Source organism: Oncorhynchus clarkii, chromosome 5 (genome assembly GCF_045791955.1).
Source record: "Oncorhynchus clarkii lewisi isolate Uvic-CL-2024 chromosome 5, UVic_Ocla_1.0, whole genome shotgun sequence".
Lineage (NCBI taxonomy): Eukaryota > Metazoa > Chordata > Actinopteri > Salmoniformes > Salmonidae > Oncorhynchus > Oncorhynchus clarkii.
The window spans coordinates 61,183,105-61,203,992 of record NC_092151.1 but is presented as its reverse complement, the minus strand read 5'-3'; the positions used below and the strand labels follow the sequence as shown (position 1 = coordinate 61,203,992).

Below are 20,888 nucleotides of genomic sequence, written 5' to 3'. Positions count from 1 at the left end.
TTCTCAGCCTTTAGGCAAGGCATATGAATTAACCGGTTATCAAGTAAACACACTTATCACAACACAGGTTGTGGTTTTAACCACGCACTGCTGACTATGTCACAAGATGCAACATGAAATACCTATATTACCAGTATACATAGCTGACATTTTTTGGTGTTAAATCATCAAATTAACTGAGTGGTCCATTCAAGTTTTTGCTTCTCTGGTATAGTAGTTTATAGGACATTCCTTTAATGTCAACATTTATCTATGTAGTACAGGACACTAAGATGTAACACTTAGTTTTTATTTAGAGGAGTTGATGTTGGGAACAACTAAATCATTTGACATTCATATTGACCCAAAAAAAGGCATCGACTTAAATGAGACCACGGTACGGGCATTTATACTTGAGTATACTTATCCGTCTAGTTGATGCTACAATTTAACATGCATCATTTCGCGACCATTGAATGATTAAAAGTAAGTCGAGTTGAATTGATATGCTGGGTCAGATGGCGTGTACCGACTTAATATTAATAAGATGGGCGTAACCGCAAAGGTCTCATCAATACATAAACCAGGAGGCCCCGCAACTCATTCGTTCCCATCTACTGCAGGTCGGTCGGAAGAATCTCACGGTTTTTGTCGGCGGTAAGCGCTTGTAATAGCCTTTTGTTTAAACTTTTAAGTTGGGGACAGTAACAAGATGGTGTCGCGGTAAATTAGGGTCTGACACCCGAGAAGTCTGAACGTGGCTATATATGTAACTAGTAGTTAGTCCACGATAACATTCTCATGATTGTAAATTTAATTCAGTCAATGTATGGACAATTATATTGTGGTGGCATGCGAAAGTCCCCCTTTCTTGCATTCGTCGTTAAAGCAAGGCAATGCCAACCATTTTACTCTGCGAGCGCGCTCACTAGTCGATGCAATGACGCAGTGATGGCTGGCTACCAGGGGCTTCCATTACATTACTATAGCACTATTGTTAAGGCCGTTGTGGTTTAGCTGGACAATGTTGAACAAAGGCAGTTGAATCTAGCTAGGCATAGTACACATGGGGGCGGGAATTGAATTGTGTACATACACGAGTTGGCTAGTTTACTGATTCAAATAAACAAAATAGCACCACGGTCATCCGCTTGTCCAGCGAGGCGTGCTTTTTGTGAGAACGCACATTTAATTGGCTAGGTAGCTCGCTAGCAAGCGTAATGTGGCGCTCTAACTACGGTCTATTGGAAAGGGAAGACGGCAGAACTAGCTAGTTACCGGGGGCAGGATGATCTTGGGCCTCTCCTACGTAAACCCCCATACGCGTTTGTGCTTCTCTCGCTCGACTATCTCAAACTCTGCTAGGATCTCGCTCACTTTTATTTTATTTTCGCAATACAAAATACCTAAAATCAAGCCATCAACTGTTAGCTAGAATTTAATTTTATTACTGCGTGTATTTGCACCATTGCAAGAATAGAACATGAACAGGTGTTTGAATCCAAAAATAACCTGCTACTAGTTAACAATCTGAACCACATAATACACTTATTCCCTTCTACAGTGGTTAAAAGGAAGGATGTCTGACGAAGGGAAGCTTTTTGTGGGTGGCCTGAGCTTTGACACTAATGAACAGTCATTAGAAGATGTGTTCTCCAAATATGGGCAAATATCTGAAGGTAACTAACTAACTGTTACTATTACTGGTGCACCGTAATTCTTTATTTGGGCATGTGGTCTGCTGTTTGAAAATGGTTTGAATGTCTATGGTCTAACTTTTAAAATGGTTTTTCCTCTGTCTAGTTGTTGTAATTAAAGACAGGGAAACTCAGAGGTCCAGGGGCTTTGGTTTCGTCACCTTTGAGAACCCGGATGAGGCCAAGGATGCTATGCTGGCCATGAACGGCAAGGTGACAAATTAAACGGGGGGGGACACTCTTGACCCAAACTGCTACAGACCTATATCCTACCCTGCCTTTCTAAGGTCTTCGAAAGCCAAGTCAACAAACAGATTACCGACCATTTCAAATCCCACTATACCTTCACCGCTATGCAATCTGGTTTCAGAGCTGGTCATGGGCACCTCAGCCACGCATGGTCCTAAACGATATCTTAACCGCCATCGATAAGAAACAATACTGTGCAGCCGTATTCATTGACCTGGCCAGGGCTTTCGACTCTGTCAATCACCACATCCTCATCGGCAGACTCGACAGCCTTGGTTTCTCAAATGATTGCCTCGCCTGGTTCACCAGCAAATTCTCTGATAGAGTTCAGTGTGTCAAATCGGAGGGTCTGTTGTCCGGGCCTCTGGCAGTCTCTATGGGGGTGCCACAGGGTTAAATTCTTGGACCGACTCCCTTCTCTGAATACATCAATGATGTCGCTCTTGCTGCTTGTGAGTCTCTGATCCACCTCTACGCAGACGACACCATTCTGTATACTTCTGGCCCTTCTTTGGACACTTAACAACCCTCCAACTCTCCTTCTGTGGCCTCCAATTGCTCTTAAATACAAGTAAAACTAAATGCATGCTCTTCAACCGATTGCTACCTGTCCAACATCACTACTCTGGACGGCTCTGACTTAGAATATGTGGACAACTACAAATAACTAGGTGTCTTGTTAGACTGTAAACTCTCCTTCCAGACTCGCATCAAACATCTCCAATCCTAAGTTAAATCTAGAATTGGCTTCCTATTTCACAACAAAGCATCCTTCACTCATGCTGCCAAACATACCCTTGTAAAACTGACCATCCTACCAACCCTTGACTTCGGCGATGTCTTTTACAAAATAGCTTAAGACTGCATCCAATTTATTGATTAAGGTATATCACAGTGCCATCCGTTTTGTCACCAAAGCCCCATATACTACCCACCACTGCGACCTGTACGCTCTCGTTGGCTGGCCCTCGCTTCATACTTGTCGCCAAACCCACTGACTCCAGGTAATCTACAAGACCCTGCTTGGTAAAGTCCCCCCTTATCTCAGCTCGCGGGTTTTACCATAGCAGCACCCACCTGTAGCACGCGCTCCAGCAGGTGTATCTCTCTGGTCACCCCGAAAACCAATTTTTCCTTTGGCCACCTCTCCTTCCAGTTCTCTGCTGCCAATGACTGGAACGAACTACAAAAATCTCTGACACTGGAAACCCTTATCTTCCTCACTAGCTTTAAGCACCAGCTGTCAGAGCAGCTCACAGATTACTGCACCTGTACATAGCCCATCTATAATTTAGCCCAAACTACCTCTCCCCCTACTGTATTTATTTATTTTTGCTCCTTTGCACCCCATTATTTCTATCTCTACTTTGTACATTCTTCCATTGCAAATCAACCATTCCAGTGTTTTACTTGCTTTATAGTATTTACTTCGCCACCATGGACTTTTTTTTGCCTTCACCTCCCTTATCTCACCTCACTTGCTCACATTGTGTATATACTTATTTTTCTACTGTATCTTTGTTTTACTCGATGTGTAACTTGTTCTCAACTTGCCTACCTGGTTAAATAAAGGTGAAATAAATAACCTAAACTCTGCCCTGGAACACAACTCTTTGACTGTTCAATGATGATCTTAATTGTGTATTATCTTCTCACCCAACCTTATCTGTGTCAGTCACTTGACGGCAGACAGATCCGTGTCGACCAGGCTGGCAAGTCTGGCGGTGGTGGCAGGTCCGGGGGCGGATTCCGAGGGGGCTCGTCGGGTGGCAGAGGTGGTGGAGGAGGATACTTCCGTGGAGGGAGAGGTGGTGGTGGTGGAAGAGGTGGGCGTGGCTTCTCACGAGGCAAGTTTGTTGTTTTCTATCCTCCAGCGTCCAGTTTCCCTCCCATGTTTGCCTTGGAGTGACTGACAGACACCCCAGTCCCAACCCTACAAAGATGTCCTCACACCTTCGCTAGCCTGGGATTCTGTGACTTGCAGAACTAACCAGAAGTAGTCAGTGTGTGCACCCCGTGCTCTGACCCTCCCCTCTGGTCCCTCATCCTTAATAACCACTCCTATCCCACTGGGCAAAAATTGATTGAATTAATGTTTCCACATCAAATAATAATTGTTGAATCAATGTAGAAAATTGATTGGATTTGAAAAAAGTAATCAGCCTGAATTTTGTCATAAAAAATAAAAAATCCAATGACATGGTGAATCTTTTGTTGTTGATTTTATATCAGTTAACAACTCAACCTACTGTAAGTTGAAACTAGAAGTTGAACTGATGCCTGTGCCCAGTGGGTTGTCCTCGTGTCTTGTTTTTGTTTTGCAGTGACTGTTGCCGTTGTCTGGTAGCTGTAGAGGTTTGATTGAACCATCTCTTAGCCTAGTGATAGCATGTCAACACTAAAGTGTCCAATATTCTCTTATCAACTAATTGAACCATAATATGAATACCGTACATGTTTAGTCCACCTTGAGGCAGCTGTTGACCACAAGTTCTATTACAGGTGGTGGGGAGCGGGGCTATGGCGGTGGACGTTACGACAACAGAAGTGGTGGCTCATACGGATCAGACCGCGGCTACTACAACAAAGACAGGTGAATGATACACCACCTCGGATACATAGACGCTACATTTGCATATACATACCTGTTAGACAATCGCTGGAATTTGAAAAGACAGGATAGATTCTATAAATGAATCTTAACACATTTCAAGAAGCTTATGTGCCCACTTTTGATAATAAGAAAGCACTTTTTAGGAATAACGTTTTTTCAATTTGATATTACTCAAATGCTCATCCAATTCTTGTTTACTGATGTACATTTCTTCTTCTGCCCACAGAGCGCAAGGAGGAGGATACGGAGATCGTTCTGGAGGTTCGTATAGAGACAGCTACGATAGCTATGGCGAGGCTTCTTATAAGCTTACACAAGTGTAGGGAGTCAGGATAGGCGGCCAATCCGGTGCCTGGACAGCCACATCACTGCAAGCTGCCATAGACATGTATTCGACCAATCGACACCAGAGCTTTGGCAGGTCCTTGACCTGTATAGCAGCTGGATGGACTTCAATCGGACTGGGTTCGCCCCCTCTGGTGTTGGGGCCAACCGATGGATGAAAATATCCGTTAAAGTAATGAAATAAGTAATTTTCTCAATGTATGAAGCTTTCCTTTAGTCATATGTAATGGAGAAACGGGTTCCCTATTCCCATTCTTGCCTCAATATATTAAGAAATACACCCTCCCAAGTTACACTTTTGTCTTTCACAATATGCGCTATATAATTCATCTTAAAGAAGGGTTGCAAATGAAACCAGTGGTGTGTTCACTGGGCATTTCCAACATACAAATGCCCTACCTGGTTAGTATTGTAAAATGAGTCATTGGTGCTCATTAAAGGTATGTAGAATATGAAAGACCCAAGATGCCTCTTCAGCTCAGCATCCATTCCTTTAGGGAGTAGCAGTGGAAGAGAGGGTCTGCAGATGGGCCTTAGTGTACTTGTTTCCCTCCTTGTTGGAGAGCCTGGGACTTCGTCATTAACCACTGGGCTTTCTCTTCTCTGAACAGGCGGTGCTGTTCTCTGGTGCACAGTGAGGCTGCCTCCTGTAGTTGAAATATGTTGAACTGAAGAAACAATATGTTGATGCTCCAGTTTAGCACTGCAAAATGCCAAGGTAGGCTCTCGGTCTGCAACCGTCTTGGCGCGAGCTGTCAGGGGTTATAGCATTAGCTCTCTACTTCCTGCTTTTCTTGTCATAAGCTTTTTCTGTCTTGCAGCAGCTTGTTTGTAGAGGTATATTTTACTTTTCTTCTATACCTTGCAGTACTAGGATCTGGAGTCAGTCACCTTTCTGGTTGATGTAATCTGTTATTTGCAAGAGTAGGAGGTCAGTTGTCCTATCTGTCTGCTTTTGTTTAGTTCTTCAAAAAAAAAAATCTGTCCATGGAATATACCAAGGTAATATTGCTTTTGTGGAGCGACTGTGTTTGCTGAATGGAAACAATGAGTTTATACTCGGATGGCCTGCCTTCAGATGTTTTTGTCACAGTGCCGTTCACACCAGCATAAATTGCTACCAAATCTTAAGTATCTTCAAAAGGGATTAGCGTTCAGTAGCAGCAGGGCCCCTTTCGAAAGACGAGCCTCATACCTTCCACAGAATCATGGTAACTTGTGTGTTTTCCGACTTCCTCTACAGGTGACGAGGGCGGCTGGTAGGACGGAGACGACCGGATTGTCTGTCGTCTGGGCACGGCCCCTGGCATGGCCTGGTCCCAGCCCAGGGCCTGCTGCTCCGCAACACTTTAAATCTTCTGAAACCGACCATGTAGATAAGAGCAGTCCTGGATAAGTGCGGGGAGGGCTGGCTCGCACTCCGAGCCTCCCACCACTGGTCTATTCCAAGTTTTTGTTTTTTAACTTTCTGATTCTCCTTATTTGTTATTGAAAACTGCAGAGAACTACTTTTTAATTTACAGTTTTTGTGGGTAGCTCGAAAGAGCAAGGCTCGTGCTGTAGGCCGTTGCCTCACTTTGGGCCGTGCACGCAAAGAGGCACAACCTAAAAGACAAGGAATATATCTTGGATAGATAATGTTAACGCTTTTGTAGTTTTAACTCTGTTACAAAGCAAAGTACAAAAATTGCTTGCACTTATTTTGTTTATGATTGACTGTTTTGCCAACTGATAATGTGATGAGCCTGAATGAGGTAAATGCACAGAAAGGTCTGAAACCATCACCACCATGTCTGCGCTGTTCTTCCTGACCGAGAGAGGAGAGTATGAGTGTTTCTGGAGCACTGACCTGTTGCTTGACTGTCCTGTCTATGGCAGGTTCTTGTCTAATTTATTTTGGTTTCTACTGAGAATGGTTTTTATTTTATTAGCTGCACATTTTAAATAAGGAATGTTTTTTTTGTGTGTATCTGAGTCACACAATGGTTTCAAGTACACACAGTGCTGAATTAATGTGAAGCGGGACAGTTCTACTACTTGCAAGCTCTTTTCAACAAACATACTTTCTATGAGGATACAAATAGTGATTTCACAACTGTTCTCGTCATAGCATCAGATTGGTTTTGTATTAGATTTTTTTAAGCGTTCTGTATCTTCATGGTTGTATTTTTCCTAAATAAAAAAAATTAAAAAACATTTACAAATCTGTTGCTGGTTTGGTCAGGTTTCATTACATAGGCATATCCATAATCTAGTCATCTGCAAGTGTTTAAAAAAAAAGAGGTGACTTAATAGCTATACACTCAGTGGCTGGTTCATTAGGTAAACCACCCCATTCACGAAAATGGTTCGCTCTTACATTAAGTGAGTCATGTGGCTGCGGCTTGCTATATAAAGCAGGCATTGAGGCATTCAGTTACTGTTCAATTGAAAGTTAGAATGGGCAAAACGAGTGACCTGAGTGTGGTATGATCATCGGTGCCAGGTGTGCTGTTTCCAGTATCTCAAACATCTGGCCTATTCACGCATGTCTAGGATTTACTGAGAATGGTGTGACAAACTAAAAACATGCAGTCCTGTGGAGGAAAACAGCTTGATGATGAGAGGTGAATGGCCAGAACCGTGCAAGCTAACAGGAGGGCCGCAAATAACGCCGCAGAACAGCGTCTCGGAACACAACTCGTCGGTCCTGGTCACTGATGGGCTATTGCAGCAGATGACCTCAACGGAACAGGCTGGTGTGGATGTTTTCCTGGCATACGTTAAGTCCCTTGATAACAATTGAGCATGTTTCCATGCCCCAAAGAATTCAGGCTGTTCTGGATGACCGGTACTAGATGCGTGTACCTAATAAACTTACCACTGAGTACTTGAGATTCTATTGAAAGGAGTATCTGGGTAGAAGTGTGTGTGAATATATATATATATATATAAATCATTTTTTAAAGGTACTCACATGCTAATGAATAATATAATATATAATATAAGTCATGCTAGCTATTGGAACATCCAGGCAAGAGTTAATTATTTTCTGGAAAGTCACGTGAAATGTAGTAGTTCACTGTTGGAGGGTTTATAGGCCATGCATGTATAAAATAATTCCAGCAGAGGGGGCTGTTGTCCTTTAATCTATTCCATGTGTAGACAAAACTACCCTGGAACTCAAGAGTATTCTGTCGACCTGAGGTCCCGATCAAACCAATGATTCACCAGTATTCAACAGATCTAGCCTGGCATGCCAGGGCTGATAACGGGGATAATATTATGTAGGTCGGTTGGAATGCTATCATGCTCCATTGAACCACATTGATATATGACTTTTCTTCTGTTGTATCGCTTCTGTTTGCCACAGTATTAGCGATCTTATCGTTAGGCCTATGTAAACAAGTCACGAGAGAAGTTGCTTCATTTATTGCAATTAATTTTGCCCTTGGAATACATCCCAGACTGTTTTGAAGGTCCAATATGTTTTTTTAAATCTCAAAATCAAATAATTTCTGGGTAACAATTAAAGGGATAATCCACCTCCAGAAATACAAATCACAAAACTCCTGTCAATTTGGTGAAAGCATATGTTCTCTCATTGGGTAAAATACACATTGTCCCCATGATTTAACTTGTGGTCCATCTGTGAAATCAGGTGTATTATAAAACATCTAATATAATCTTTAAGATCAAATGGATACAAAACTATTTAAAAAATAAGGATTGCATTTGGAATATAATCCCTTATTTAATATTCCAACAGATTGGTGGTCTAAATTTTTTTACACAAATCCAACTTTGATGTGGGTAAATTCCCTATTAAGCTTGAAAACTTTCATAAACAAGTACTTCTAACTTGGAAACTCATGTACCTACACAATTTTTCCCCACATAGTTATGCAATCTGGAGTAATAAAGACATAAAATACAAAAACAAGTCTTTGTTTTTCCAGAACTGGTTTGACAACATTATCTGGGTTAAACAATTATTGAATAATGATGATTTTATTCTATATGATTATCCAGAATTCATGAGAACACACAATGTTACATTTACTCCCGAGGAGTATCAAATGGCATTTTATTAGATATACTATATTTGCCAGACAACAAGACTTTGTTCCAGTTCACTTGTCCTAGGGCTGCATTCCATTACATCTAATAAGGTGAAAGAAGTATCATACAAACTCATTCATAGAATCTACCCTGTAAAGACCTTTATTATACACAGATTCAGAATAGCTATTGATAACAAGTGTGTATTTTGTGGTTGTGACCCAGAAACTCTTGACCATTTATTTTGGGACTGTTCTTATGTCAGAAGATTTAGAAGAGAGTTAGATTTTATTTGAAAAGGAACGACTATTAATGTTAATCTGAGAGACTGATATTATGTTTTGTTTTGATCCAAATTATATGGACCCTGATTTAACTTTCATTGTTAATTTGTTTATTTTTCATGGAAGATTCTTTATCCATAAAATGAAGTGGGCAGAGAACAAACCCCTCTTCACATTATTTAAGATAGAATTTAAATATTATTTTAAAATGATCAGTAAATGTAAAAGCAAAAAAGCAATATGCACCATAAAAGTGTTTGACAAATGTATTAAATGTATTTATGTGCTCTTGTTTGTATATTTTTGTTTTTTTATGTGTTCAAAATGTTTAAAAAAAATAAAACATCTAAATATAGATATTAACAAATACAAAAAAGTACAATTTTTTTTTTTAAACTGTGAAATCAGGAAATCTTGTAGGAATGCGTCATAGATACATGGTTATCTTCACTGGAAATAGAGGATAACATGCTATCACATTTCATAAAGCTTTTAAAACAATTACCTGCACTCCAGATCGCCAAATCAGCCAATATATGGCATTGGCATATGTGTCTATAACACATCCATCCGTTTATATCATTATGACAAAGTATATATTTCGCTTAGATGTGCTCAATCAATTATTCAACTCAGTTTTTCCTTCTCGCAATGCGCCTTGTGTGTCTGTGGGAAACATGGGATAGGCAATTGTTGCCATAGCAACGTCATCTGCCCTTGCTCTGGTCCATTTTTATTGTGCCTCAGTGCTCTAGGCAGAGATAATTGCAGGTTGAATTCGGTGAAATAGACTCCTAAATTGATAGTGCAGTTTAAGCGATTTTACAGCTAGCTAGTTAATTCACATGCTGATATTGACTTTGGTATTATACGTTTGCTAGCTTAGCTACCTAGACAGCCCAGAGAGAGTATTGCATTGTGGGTTTTGTAGTCAATTTTTTAGCTTCAACAGATTTCAACAACGATATTCTCATGTTGCTATCAAGCTTATTATAATGAGAAAACGAAACATTTGTTCACCAAAAATATTGTTTTCACATATTAGTGTTATTTAACACTGTTAATCATGGGCATTTGTGGTTTGGGGTGGATACCCTTTAAGTACCTGTTTTCAATGAAAATGGTCAATTTTTTTTTTTTTAAATAGCATTTTAGCAAATAACAGTTTCTCAAGCAAGAATTTTACTAGGACTGTCTGGGAGTCTGAGTGGGGAGGGGAAAACTGAAAACTAACTGTTATTGGCAGAGAGGTTTGGAACTCTTTCTTATAGGTCTATTAACTAACTGATGCCACCAGGCAGGCTGAAATTTCAGGCAGCCTTTTCAAACAGCTCTCACACTAAAAGGGCATTATCATAATTTTCACAATTTCACAGTATTATTCCAATCTCATAGTGTGGAAATAGATATAAAACACAATGAATCACGTTTTGGACTGCACTGGGCCTTTAATGTATTTTACATGGACTGTATGTTATTCAGATGTGCACAAGGGGGCAGTCTTGTTAAGATTTTTGGTATGCTCGGATGTCTTTTACTGCTCATATATTTTCAATATAGCCTACTCCAAAATGCAGTAAGCATTGTGTGATGGCCTCACTGTTTAAGGGACAACTTGTTCAAAGCACCTCTTCTCAGTTTGCTCATATTGATATTCACAAAATAAATGTGTTCAATAACATCAACTCTCTACTTATTTAATCCCACGATTCACAATTTAAGATTTAAAACAGCTGCAGCACAGAACAGGACTTGAAAGCATTGTTTGACAGATGGAAATTCAGAGGCTTCAACACAGAACAAGGAGGTTATACTAACAATCTTTGGCTTATTGCATGAAGGCACACAGACATTAACCAGCACCGTTAAATCAATCAGAAAGCATCATAAACACATTCAGATTCTGCAGTATCATAATCATGCTTCTAGGGACTTGGGTGAACAAATGAACAAACTGTAGAGGTTTCTGGTCAGTGTCGTATCAATTATTCATGGTGTTGGTGATCCAGTCCAGGTAGTCAGGGATGCGCGTGTAAATGTAGAGTTTGTCTGTAGAGCAGGACACCACCCCATAGGCCACACCGTTACAGACCAATGGACTTCCGGAGTCTCCCTGGAAATAACACATGGTGACCACGATACTGACCAAATGAACAGGCACATTTCACTTGGAATGATTCATGCCATCCATCAAGGTGAAAGTATTGTTTTCTTTCTTTACTCCCATGTTCTTTCCCCTGCAAAATGACATACTTTAAGACACCACTAACCTGAGCAGGTCCATTTAGTCCTGTAGAGCAGAACGCATGGTTGTCTGAGCATAGTTGACTCGCAACCAGTGTCACGTTGAGGTCCAGTAGCACAGAGGATCCTTTGTTTACTCCCCTGATATTGAAGCCCCAGCCTGACACCAGACAGTCCTTGGGCACCTCCTCATCTTCTGTCTGCGGGAGGCCAATGGGTCTCACACGGTTGGTGACAAGCACATTCTTCTCCAGCTGGGAGGCAGAAAGAGCGGGGATGTCAAATGTTACAACTTACAACCTTAGATGTTCTATAACCTACCTTAATAGTGGTAAACTAATAATTATTATTTGTTGTGACATGTCTGATACAAAGAGATTGCATACTTTGACATTGTAGTCACATCAACATGCATTGCACAATTAAACATAAAAACAGTATGCGTAACTTTAGGTCCTAGCTAGGAGATTTACCTTGAGTAGCATGATATCATTATAATGTTCTTCATTATCATAATGTGGATGTGGAAATGCCTGTTTCACAAACATTTCCTGAGCGCTTTCCTGTTGCACGTTGTGGACTCCCAGCATGACCTTAATGGATCTGTAACATACACAATGTAATACAATATACTGTGGTCTTACACATATCTGCAGCAGGCAGTAGTGGGTTAATCACAGAGGCTGATTGAAAACATAATGTTAATCTATGTCATGTCAATCTACAGTATATTCTTGCACTCCCCTTTGTTTAGCATGTGGCTTGACATTTCAACAGTCTGCAATACATCTTAATGGTGCGTGATCCAATGTATTGGTAGGTTTTTCATACTGGACCTTTGTTTGGCTATTGGAGCTCTTAGCCCTGGGCTAAGCTGTGTTTCACATCTAAATTCTCCAAAGGGGACGTTAGAAATGCATGATGTCAAAATGTGTAAATGCAAAATTAGGAAGAGCTGTGTGAAACATGGGGTAGCGTAGGATAGCCCTAGCCTAAAAACAGTAAAAAATATTCAGGTGTGAAAAACCTAGAGACATTGAAATGGTGGCCTATTAAAATGCCCTTTTAATAGGTGGGATTGCAATAAATATCCGTGTTTGACTAGCAATAATTTTGCACTTGTTTTGGCTGAAATCTAATTCCCTGCATACATAAGGTAGGAAAGAGAAACAGTTGCATGATTTATAGGGCAGACAATGGCTTATATCTTCCCATATGTTTGCCCCTGGTATTCTCTCACTAGATAAGCGGACATTACTGACCTCCCATTGCAGTGGGCAGCAGTCATCACAAAGTCCTCTCTCACTAGAAAGCCAGCACAGTTTTTGGGCTTCAGGATGTTGGTGGTAGCCCTCTCCAGGAGGACCATGTAGGGTCTACTGTAAGGCACGGCCTCCTTGCCCCCATAGATGCGCCCTGCATGCACTGTGACAGCACCAAAAATCAGGACCCACAATATTTAACGATAGATGTGCATTTTTCATCTTACCCTCATAAAGGTTATGCAATACTTGATGTAGACCCCCCTCCATATCTAATTGGACATTGAAGCTAACATTTCAAATTTGGCTCTAATACTCCAGCATTTTAGATTTAAGATAGAATGTTTCACATGACGAGACTGCCCAGAATGTCACCTTTTATTCAAGGGTATTTTCAGACATATCTGTTTTACCATTTAGAAATGAAATAACTTTATATATCTAGTCCCCCATGATCTTTGTCCCTCTGTAACTTTCTAACTTTTTATCATTCACAATTAATTTGTGATTACTCATAATCATGGTAGCATCTACATAAATGTAGATGTGTTCAGAAACTATTCTAACTTAAAATAAAAGTGACTCCAAAATGACTCAATACATTACTAACCATTCACTTCCTGTTGAGCAAAACATAATCCGAAACACAACCAAAACAAGCTGTAAAAGCATCCAAAAAGGTTGTAAAGCCAAAAGCTTGATGTAGTCATTGTGTGCAAGGAATATGGGACCTACCAAATTTTTAACTACTTAATACACTATAAGTGAATTTGTCCAAATACTGATGGGGGTACTAGATACAGTCGAAGGTTTACATACACCTTAGCCAAATACATTTAAACTCAGTTTTTCACAATTCCTGACATTTAATCCTAGTAAAAAAATCCCTGTCTTAGGTCAGTTAGGATCACCACTTTATTTTACGAATGTGAAATGTCCAAATAATAGTAGAGAGAATGATTTCTTTCAGCTTTTATTTCTTTCATCACATTCTCAGTGGGTCAGAAGTTTACATACACTCAATTAGCATTTGGTAGCATTGCCTTTAAATTGTTTAACTTGGGTCAAACTTTTTGGGTAGCCTTCCCCAAGCTTCCCACAATAAGTTGGGTGACATTTGACCCATTCCTCCTGACAGAGCTGGTGTAACTGAGTCAGGTTTGTAGGCCTCCTTGCTCGCACACGCTTTTTCAGATCTGCCCACACATTATCTATAGGATTGAGGTCAGGGCTTTGTGATAGTCACTCCAATACCTTGACTTTGTTGTCCTTAAGCCATTTTGCCACATCTTTGGAAGTATTGGGGTCATTGTCCATTTGGAAGACCCATTTGCGACCTAGCTTTAACTTCCTGACTGATGTCTTGATATGTTGCTTCAATATATCCACAATTTCCGTCCTCATGATGCCATCTATTTTGTGAAGTGCACCAGTCCCTCCTGCAGCAAAGCACCCCCACAACATGATGTTGTCACCCCCATGTGTCACGGTTGCGATGGTGTTCTTCGGATTGCAAGCCTCCCCCTTTTTCCTACAAACATAACAATGGTCATTATGGCCAAACAGTTCTATTTTTGTTTCATCAGACCAGAGGACATTTCTCCAAAAAGTACGATCTTTGTCCCCATGTGCAGTTGCAAACCGTAGTCTGGCTTTTTTATGGCCGTTTTGGAGCAGTGGCTTCTTCCTGGCTGAGCGGCCTTTCAGGTTATGTGGATATAGGACTCATTTTACTGTGGATAAGGATACTTTTGTACCTGTTTCCTCCAGCATCTTCAGAAGGTCCTTTGCTGTTGTTCTGGGATTGATTTGCACTTGCGGAGGTCTGCCATTTTTTTCTGAGGTCTTGGCTGATTTATTTTGATTTTCCCATAATGAAAAGCAAAGAAGCATTGAGTTTGAAGATAGGCCTTGAAATACATCCACAGGTACACCTCCAATTTACTCAAATTATGTCAATTAGCCTATCAGAAGCTTCTAAAGCCATGACATCATTTTCTGGAATTTTCCAAGCTGTTTAAAGGCACAGTCTACTTAGTGTATGCAAACTTATGAACCACTGGAATTGTAATACAGTGAATTATAAGTGAAATAATCTGTCTGTAAACAATTGTTGGAAAAATTGCTTGTGTCATGCACAAAGTAGATGTCCTAACCTACTTGTCAAAACTATAGTTTGTTAACAAGAAATTTGTGGAGTTGTTGTAAAACAAGTTTTAATGACTCCAACCTAAGTGTATGTAAACTTCCAACCTCAACTGTAGATACATGTATTTCTTTTCTAAATGGTAAAACAGATATGTTTGAAAATATCCTTATTTAAAATATGACATTCTGTACTTTCACCTCATACCAAACATTTTGTCTCAAATCCAAAACGCTGGAGTATAGAACCATATTTAACATTTTGACTTTCTGTCCAAATACATATGGAGGCGAGCGAGTCAGCTGTCTTTTATCAACACTTTTCAAACACATTTTCTTACTGTACATTCCTTGAATTCCCTTCAGTACAAGTTTGGATTGGTAGTAGTAGACTGCAAAAGTACATCAAGACCCTGAATCAATACATACATTTAAAGTCTAGGTATTTGCTTTCTTTACCTTCGCTGTAGAAAATGAGCATTAGGACCAGAGTACCCAGGTTCAGTGGAATGCCCATAGTGAATGGAGTTCAGTTGAGCAATTGATGTGGTTGGAGACCTGTGAGAAATGTCCTTCAGTCTCTTACTACACTCCAGCTTTAAATAGGCCTTGGGGGAGACAGTCCAGGAACTAATCATCTATGCATATATTATGAGCGATTGACACTGAGAGTGATGAATGACAGAGCTTAAACCCTTTCATGTTGTGTGCCTGTCATTTTTCCTGTTGTGTGCATCTTTCATTTAACATTGGTTGTGCATGTAGCCTACTGCCTCTGAACCACTACAAGCAAGACATAAATATTTGAAATGGTGATACTATAGCTAGGCTAGTTGTTGTGGACTATAGGGGTCTTTCGGGAATATCATGGGGCTGAAAGGAAAGAACACAGACACATGGATTATTTTTGAGAACTATTGTCCGCTGTAACGAGAGAAGACCCTTGTGGGTGACATTGAACAAATATCCTATGATGATGATTTATGTTTTGATAGGTTTATACGATGTGAAAAGCCACTTCTAGTGTGTGACCCAAGGCTGACTTATAATTGAGTCTACTGGTGCATCCTTTAGCATAAATCAGGCCATTTGGCCGACTGTGATCCAAATACATCCGTCATAATTTACCATTCAATGTCTCTGAGGTAGAAGCAGCAGACAGCTTTGAAGATTCCCATTCCCTGTTCAAAGTCATGGCTCTTGTAAGACCCTCTTTGTCTACCATCGGGCTCCAGAGGTAACGCTATTTCAACGTAACCCCAGTCAAAAGAGAGTGTATTGAAATAGGATTGGTTTGATATAAGGGTTACTTATACCAAGTGCTTTCTGATCTGGGTCATTTGTCTGGTATGAAGAAGGCATTAGAGTCCTTTGGGAAGAAATCAAGAGGATCAAGTGACTCTCTTACAGTATATTATATTAACATGCACAGACAACAGTGAGCATCACGGTCAGTCATTCTACTTCCAACCAGAAATCCAAATAAAATTATACCACTATTAGAAATATTAATGGATGGCATAAATCAAACGCAGTTAATGATGTATCTTGGGAAAAGTAAAGGAGAAGCTGACTTGAAAGGTATGGGTACCCTCGGTCGTAAAATACCAGCGCCCAACATCGTTATTCTCTTTGAAAATAATATTTGAAGGATGTTCCATTTATTCAAGTGGAAAAATTATTTTAGATTGGAATTAAACTTCAGGGTCAATGATTGGACCACGGACTGTCACACAAGTATCAGAGCTGCCTCAAGGATTTAAGTCTAGATCACTTTTAGGAATGTCCATTAATCTTACACATTTTGCATTTTCCCCATTGGCATGGTGCAATTTGTTTCCAATTGCTTCAGTTGATTTTAGTTCATAACATAATAATAGCAGGGTATTACTAGTATAACTATTTGCCAGAAAAGCAATGAAACAGTTGGCTCCTCTTCTCCCTGTGACCCATGTGAACATATCTATTATTGTACTGTCTCTCACACCCACACACAGGGATGCTGAAACTGCTTCTGGTTGCCATGCAAATCTAAACCAAAGTTCTGTTTTCTGATACTTTCAAACCACATGAACCTCCTTTCTCCCTAAGTGACCCTCCTGTTAAGCTGTTCCAGATACCTTTATGGGATGTATAAAACCTACCAACCAGAAATGCATAAAAAAAATGTGATTTGGTAACAACCTATTTCCCTTGGCTGAAAAGGGTACCCATTTGTTTCTGGTATGCAAATAAACTGACCGCATAGCCCCAGGTATGTCTATTACATACCTTCCAGAGTCTAGACTGAATAATACTCCCTTTCATACCTGAGCCACAAGCTTTTTATTTTAATTGTTTGGAATAATGTGCAACAGTGAATTTTGTGAGGAGAAAAGTGGCAGGGAGAAGTGAATGGGCTCTGGGAGCTGTGTGATGGCGTAATGGGAATCACAGGAGGAGGCAGAGAGGAGCTGGACAAAGAGGCAGCCCAGCAGGAGAGGCCTTTACCGTCAGCCTGTCAGCTTTATTGGAACCGCGGGGGTTGAGCTCCGCCTGGTTTAGCCATTGGCCATTGAGGTAGAAAGCGGGGGGAAGTAGTTACAGTCGTAAAAAGTCCATAAATCATGTTGCAAATTACATGTTTATTAAGAAGAAAACAAAACGACAACACTAAAATGAGGACCAAAAAACAGACATTCCTTGATTTCTTATTGAAATCACATATGTGGTAGGCAGGGGATTCATTCCTGGCCCACTGTAGAGTTGTGGATGTGTCATTATCTCTGTAGTATGATCATGTTATAAAGAGGGCTACACCCAGAAACACATGGATCTGTGTGCCGACGACACGACGGTGGTTGATCACCGAAGACGATGAAACAACCTATAGCGAGGAGGTCAGAGACCTGGCAGTGTGGTGCCAGGACAACAACCTCTCCCTCAATATCAGCAAGACGAAGGAGCTGATCATGGACTACAGGAAACAGAGGGCTGAGCCCGCTCCCTTTCACATCGACGGGGCTGTAGTGGAGCCGGTCGAGAGCTTCAATTTCCTCTGTGTCCACATCACTAAGTTCTTACATGGTCCACACACAGCAACACAGACGTGAAGAGGGCACGACAATGCCTCTTCCCTCTCCCCCAAATTTTTTTGGGGGCATTGGCCCTCAGATCCTCAAAAAGTTCCACAGCATTGAGAGCATCTTGACTGGCTGCATTCCCGCAACTTCTTGGCATCCGACCACAAGGCGCTACAGACGGTAGTGCGTACGGCCCAGTACACCAGGACCTCTATATCAGGCGGTGTCAGAGGAAGGCCCTAAACCTTTTCTAAAACTCCAGCCACCCAATTCATAGACTGTTTTCTTTGTTACCGCATGGCAAGCGGTACCGAAGCACCAAGTCTGGAACCAACGGGACACGGAACAGCTTCTACCCCCAAGCCATAAGACTGCTACATAGTTAGTTAAATAGGTAACCAAATAGCTGCCCGGACCATCTGCATTGACCTTTTTTGCACTCATTGCATACGCTGCTGCTACTGTTAATTATCTGTTACTTTATTCATAGTTATATTTGCATATCTACCTCAATGACCTCGTACCCCTGCACATCAACACAGTACTGGTACCCCGTGTATATAGCCAAGTTATCGTTACTCATTGTGAATTTATTAGTACTTTTATTATTACGTGTTTTACTTTTCTATTATTTCTCTATTTTATTTGTCTCTGTATTGTTGGGAAGGGCCCGTAAGTAAACATTTCACTGTCAGTCTACACCTGTTGTTTACGAAGCATGTGACGAATAAAATGTGATTTGATTTGTGTTGATAGGATGGAGAGGTACTGAAGACTAACTTCCTGAGTCCTCCATCAGCTCAGTTCTGATTTGTCTGTCCAGATAACTAGCTACAATGCCTCCAGCCTCTGACTGACATCCTGCCATGTTTATTATAGAAGTAATCCTTTAGCCACATGTCCATCGTAGCCTCTGAAGCGGCTCACATGACAGCCGAGTGGTCTATGGGACTCTTGGTTGAGAAAGTAAAAATCAATAGACATAAAATCTGTAGGGGCTCCAGAGTGGCACAGCGATCTAAGGCACTGCATCTCAGTGCAAGAGGCCTCACTACAGACACCCTGGTTCAATTCCAGGCTGTCTCACAACCGGCCGTGATTGGGATTCCCATAGGGCGGCGCACAATTGGCTCAGCATCGCCCGGGTTTGGCCGGTGTAAGCCGTCATTGTAAATAAGAATTTGTTCTTAACTGACTTGCCTAGTTAAATAAAGGCTAAATATTTTTATTTTATTTTAATAAATAAAATAAAAAATATATCTAAAGTCTAGATGCTGTTCTTTAGATGAGGGGGCAAAAGACAACTTCAGTAAAACTTTTTATAAGGCACATAAACTGAAATATTGTTTCTAAAGTTTGGTGTTTCACATTTCCACAGATGTGTGTTTCAAAATCCCATTCACACTATCAACAATGAAAACTTTGTAAAACCCAGTCGTGTGTATTTGAGGGTGTTTTTTTTCGAGGAGCAGGGTGAAATCAGGCCATAGTTATGCACGCATTGCCCTCTCTCTCTCTCTGAGAGGAGAGCTGAAGAAGAAAGGCCCATGTTTGCTGGGGTCTCGCCGGGCCCTGGAAGAGGGCCCTGCCAAACAGACGCACATTAGGCCAGGGGAGAGAGAGAGGAGCCCAGAGCAGTAGCTCAACCCAACCACGGGACCAGGGGACGTGACTAGTCCAGAGGACAGAGAGAGGAGCCCAGAGTAGTAGCTCACCCCAACCACGGGACCAGGGGATGTGACTAGTCCAGGGGACAGAGAGAGGAGCCCAGAGTAGTAGCTCACCCCAACCACGAGACCAGGGGATGTGACTAGTCCAGGGGACAGAGAGAGGAGCCCAGAGTAGTAGCTCACCCCAACCACGGGACCAGGTGATGTGACTAGTCCAGGGGACAGAGAGAGGAGCCCAGAGTAGTAGCTCACCCCAACCACGAGACCAGGGGATGTGACTAGTCCAGGGGACAGAGAGAGGAGCCCAGAGTAGTAGCTCACCCCAACCACGAGACCAGGGGACGTGACTAGGCCAGTGTTCCCAAATGGTCCCTTACCCCTTTCCACTTGCTGAACCTGTAACGGCGTTCTTCGTTTGTTGAAAGAGAGTCGGACCGAAATGCAGCGTGGTGGTTAATCATGATCTTTAATGAAAATAAGTACGATACATGATAATAACTATATATAAACAAAACAACAAACGGAACGCGAAAACCTATTACAGCCTATCTGGTGAAACTACACAGAGACAGGAACAATCACCCACGAAATACAAAGTGAAACTCAGACTACCTAAATACGGTTCCCAATCCGAGACAACGAGAATCACCTGACTCAGATTGAGAACCGCCTCAGGCAGCCAAGCCTATACTAGACACACCCCTAATCAACCACAATCCCAATGCCTACAAAAACCCCAATAAGACAATACAATAACCCCATGTCACACCCTGGCCTGAACAAATAATTAAAGAAAACACTAAATACTAAGACCAAGGCGTGACAGAACCAATGGAAATGCTAGTTTAAGCAGGCTTACCCAAGGAGGAACTCATGCCTTTCCCCTGCATAGAGAAAAAAAATGGGGGTGGATGCACTCCCTCTCTACACGATCATAGGTAAATTGCTATTTGTTTGACAGCCTGGACTATTTAGAGAGCCAGAGGTTATGCTGTTAAGCTTCTTGGCAGACCTCTGTGCATGACTTCATCTGATTTTTTTCATAAGCTTCTTTATGACAGAATCAATAACAAAATATTAATGGTAACAGTAAATGGTAATAACATTTGACAGCTGGTCACCTGTGATTCTTTTCACCAAGTATCATGTCGAGACCGAGGCCAAGTGCACATCCTCTGCCCTCCTCACTCCATTCTATCATTGCTGTATGTTTCCAAAGATGACTCCTGCTGTACGAAAGTGCTTGGAACCGTTTCGAAAGCATGCAATTAACAGTAGCATGCGTTTTCTGATGAA

General features: G+C 41.2%; 2 protein-coding genes across 7 annotated transcripts; one reads left to right on the top strand and one right to left on the bottom strand.

Moving 5' to 3' along the window:
* The first annotated feature begins 520 nt into the window (after positions 1 to 520).
* Positions 521 to 7,091, top strand: LOC139409148 (cold-inducible RNA-binding protein B-like). 6 transcript variants are annotated; one of them, XR_011634368.1, is made up of 8 exons: positions 521 to 636; positions 1,544 to 1,658; positions 1,783 to 1,889; positions 3,601 to 3,751; positions 4,428 to 4,518; positions 4,766 to 4,800; positions 5,496 to 5,602; positions 6,128 to 7,088. XR_011634368.1 is itself a non-coding variant. In XM_071153912.1 (7 exons), the coding sequence occupies exons 2-7, from the start codon at positions 1,559 to 1,561 to the stop codon at positions 6,145 to 6,147; spliced, it is 504 nt and encodes a 167-aa protein (XP_071010013.1). In that variant the 5' UTR covers positions 521 to 636; positions 1,544 to 1,558; the 3' UTR covers positions 6,148 to 7,091. The 6 variants fall into 6 exon arrangements, 2 of the variants coding, with proteins under 2 accessions (XP_071010013.1, XP_071010012.1); XR_011634365.1 differs by having other exon boundaries at positions 538 to 636; positions 3,601 to 3,772; XR_011634367.1 differs by lacking the exon at positions 521 to 636 and adding an exon at positions 723 to 748 and having other exon boundaries at positions 3,601 to 3,772.
* A 1,184-nt stretch (positions 7,092 to 8,275) lies between these two features.
* LOC139410142 (mast cell protease 8) lies at positions 8,276 to 15,436 on the bottom strand. The gene is made up of 5 exons (XM_071155586.1): positions 15,320 to 15,436; positions 12,716 to 12,878; positions 11,927 to 12,056; positions 11,480 to 11,707; positions 8,276 to 11,322 (listed from the first exon to the last, which is right to left on the bottom strand). The coding sequence occupies exons 1-5, from the start codon at positions 15,375 to 15,377 to the stop codon at positions 11,191 to 11,193; spliced, it is 711 nt and encodes a 236-aa protein (XP_071011687.1). The 5' UTR covers positions 15,378 to 15,436; the 3' UTR covers positions 8,276 to 11,190.
* Between the last annotated feature and the right edge of the window lie 5,452 nt (positions 15,437 to 20,888).

Excerpts from the sequence above, each read along its gene's own strand:
- LOC139409148 (XM_071153911.1), top strand. The coding sequence starts at position 1,559 with ATGTCTGACGAAGGGAAGCTTTTTGTGGGTGGCCTGAGCTTTGACACT. Across the intron at positions 1,890-3,600 it reads TGCTGGCCATGAACGGCAAG|TCACTTGACGGCAGACAGAT; the intron begins GTGACAAATTAA and ends TATCTGTGTCAG. Across the intron at positions 4,519-4,765 it reads GGCTACTACAACAAAGACAG|AGCGCAAGGAGGAGGATACG; the intron begins GTGAATGATACA and ends TTCTGCCCACAG.
- LOC139410142 (XM_071155586.1), bottom strand. The coding sequence starts at position 15,377 with ATGGGCATTCCACTGAACCTGGGTACTCTGGTCCTAATGCTCATTTTC. Across the intron at positions 11,708-11,926 it reads ATGATATCATGCTACTCAAG|CTGGAGAAGAATGTGCTTGT; the intron begins GTAAATCTCCTA and ends TCTGCCTCCCAG. Across the intron at positions 11,323-11,479 it reads GACTAAATGGACCTGCTCAG|GGAGACTCCGGAAGTCCATT; the intron begins GTTAGTGGTGTC and ends TGTTATTTCCAG.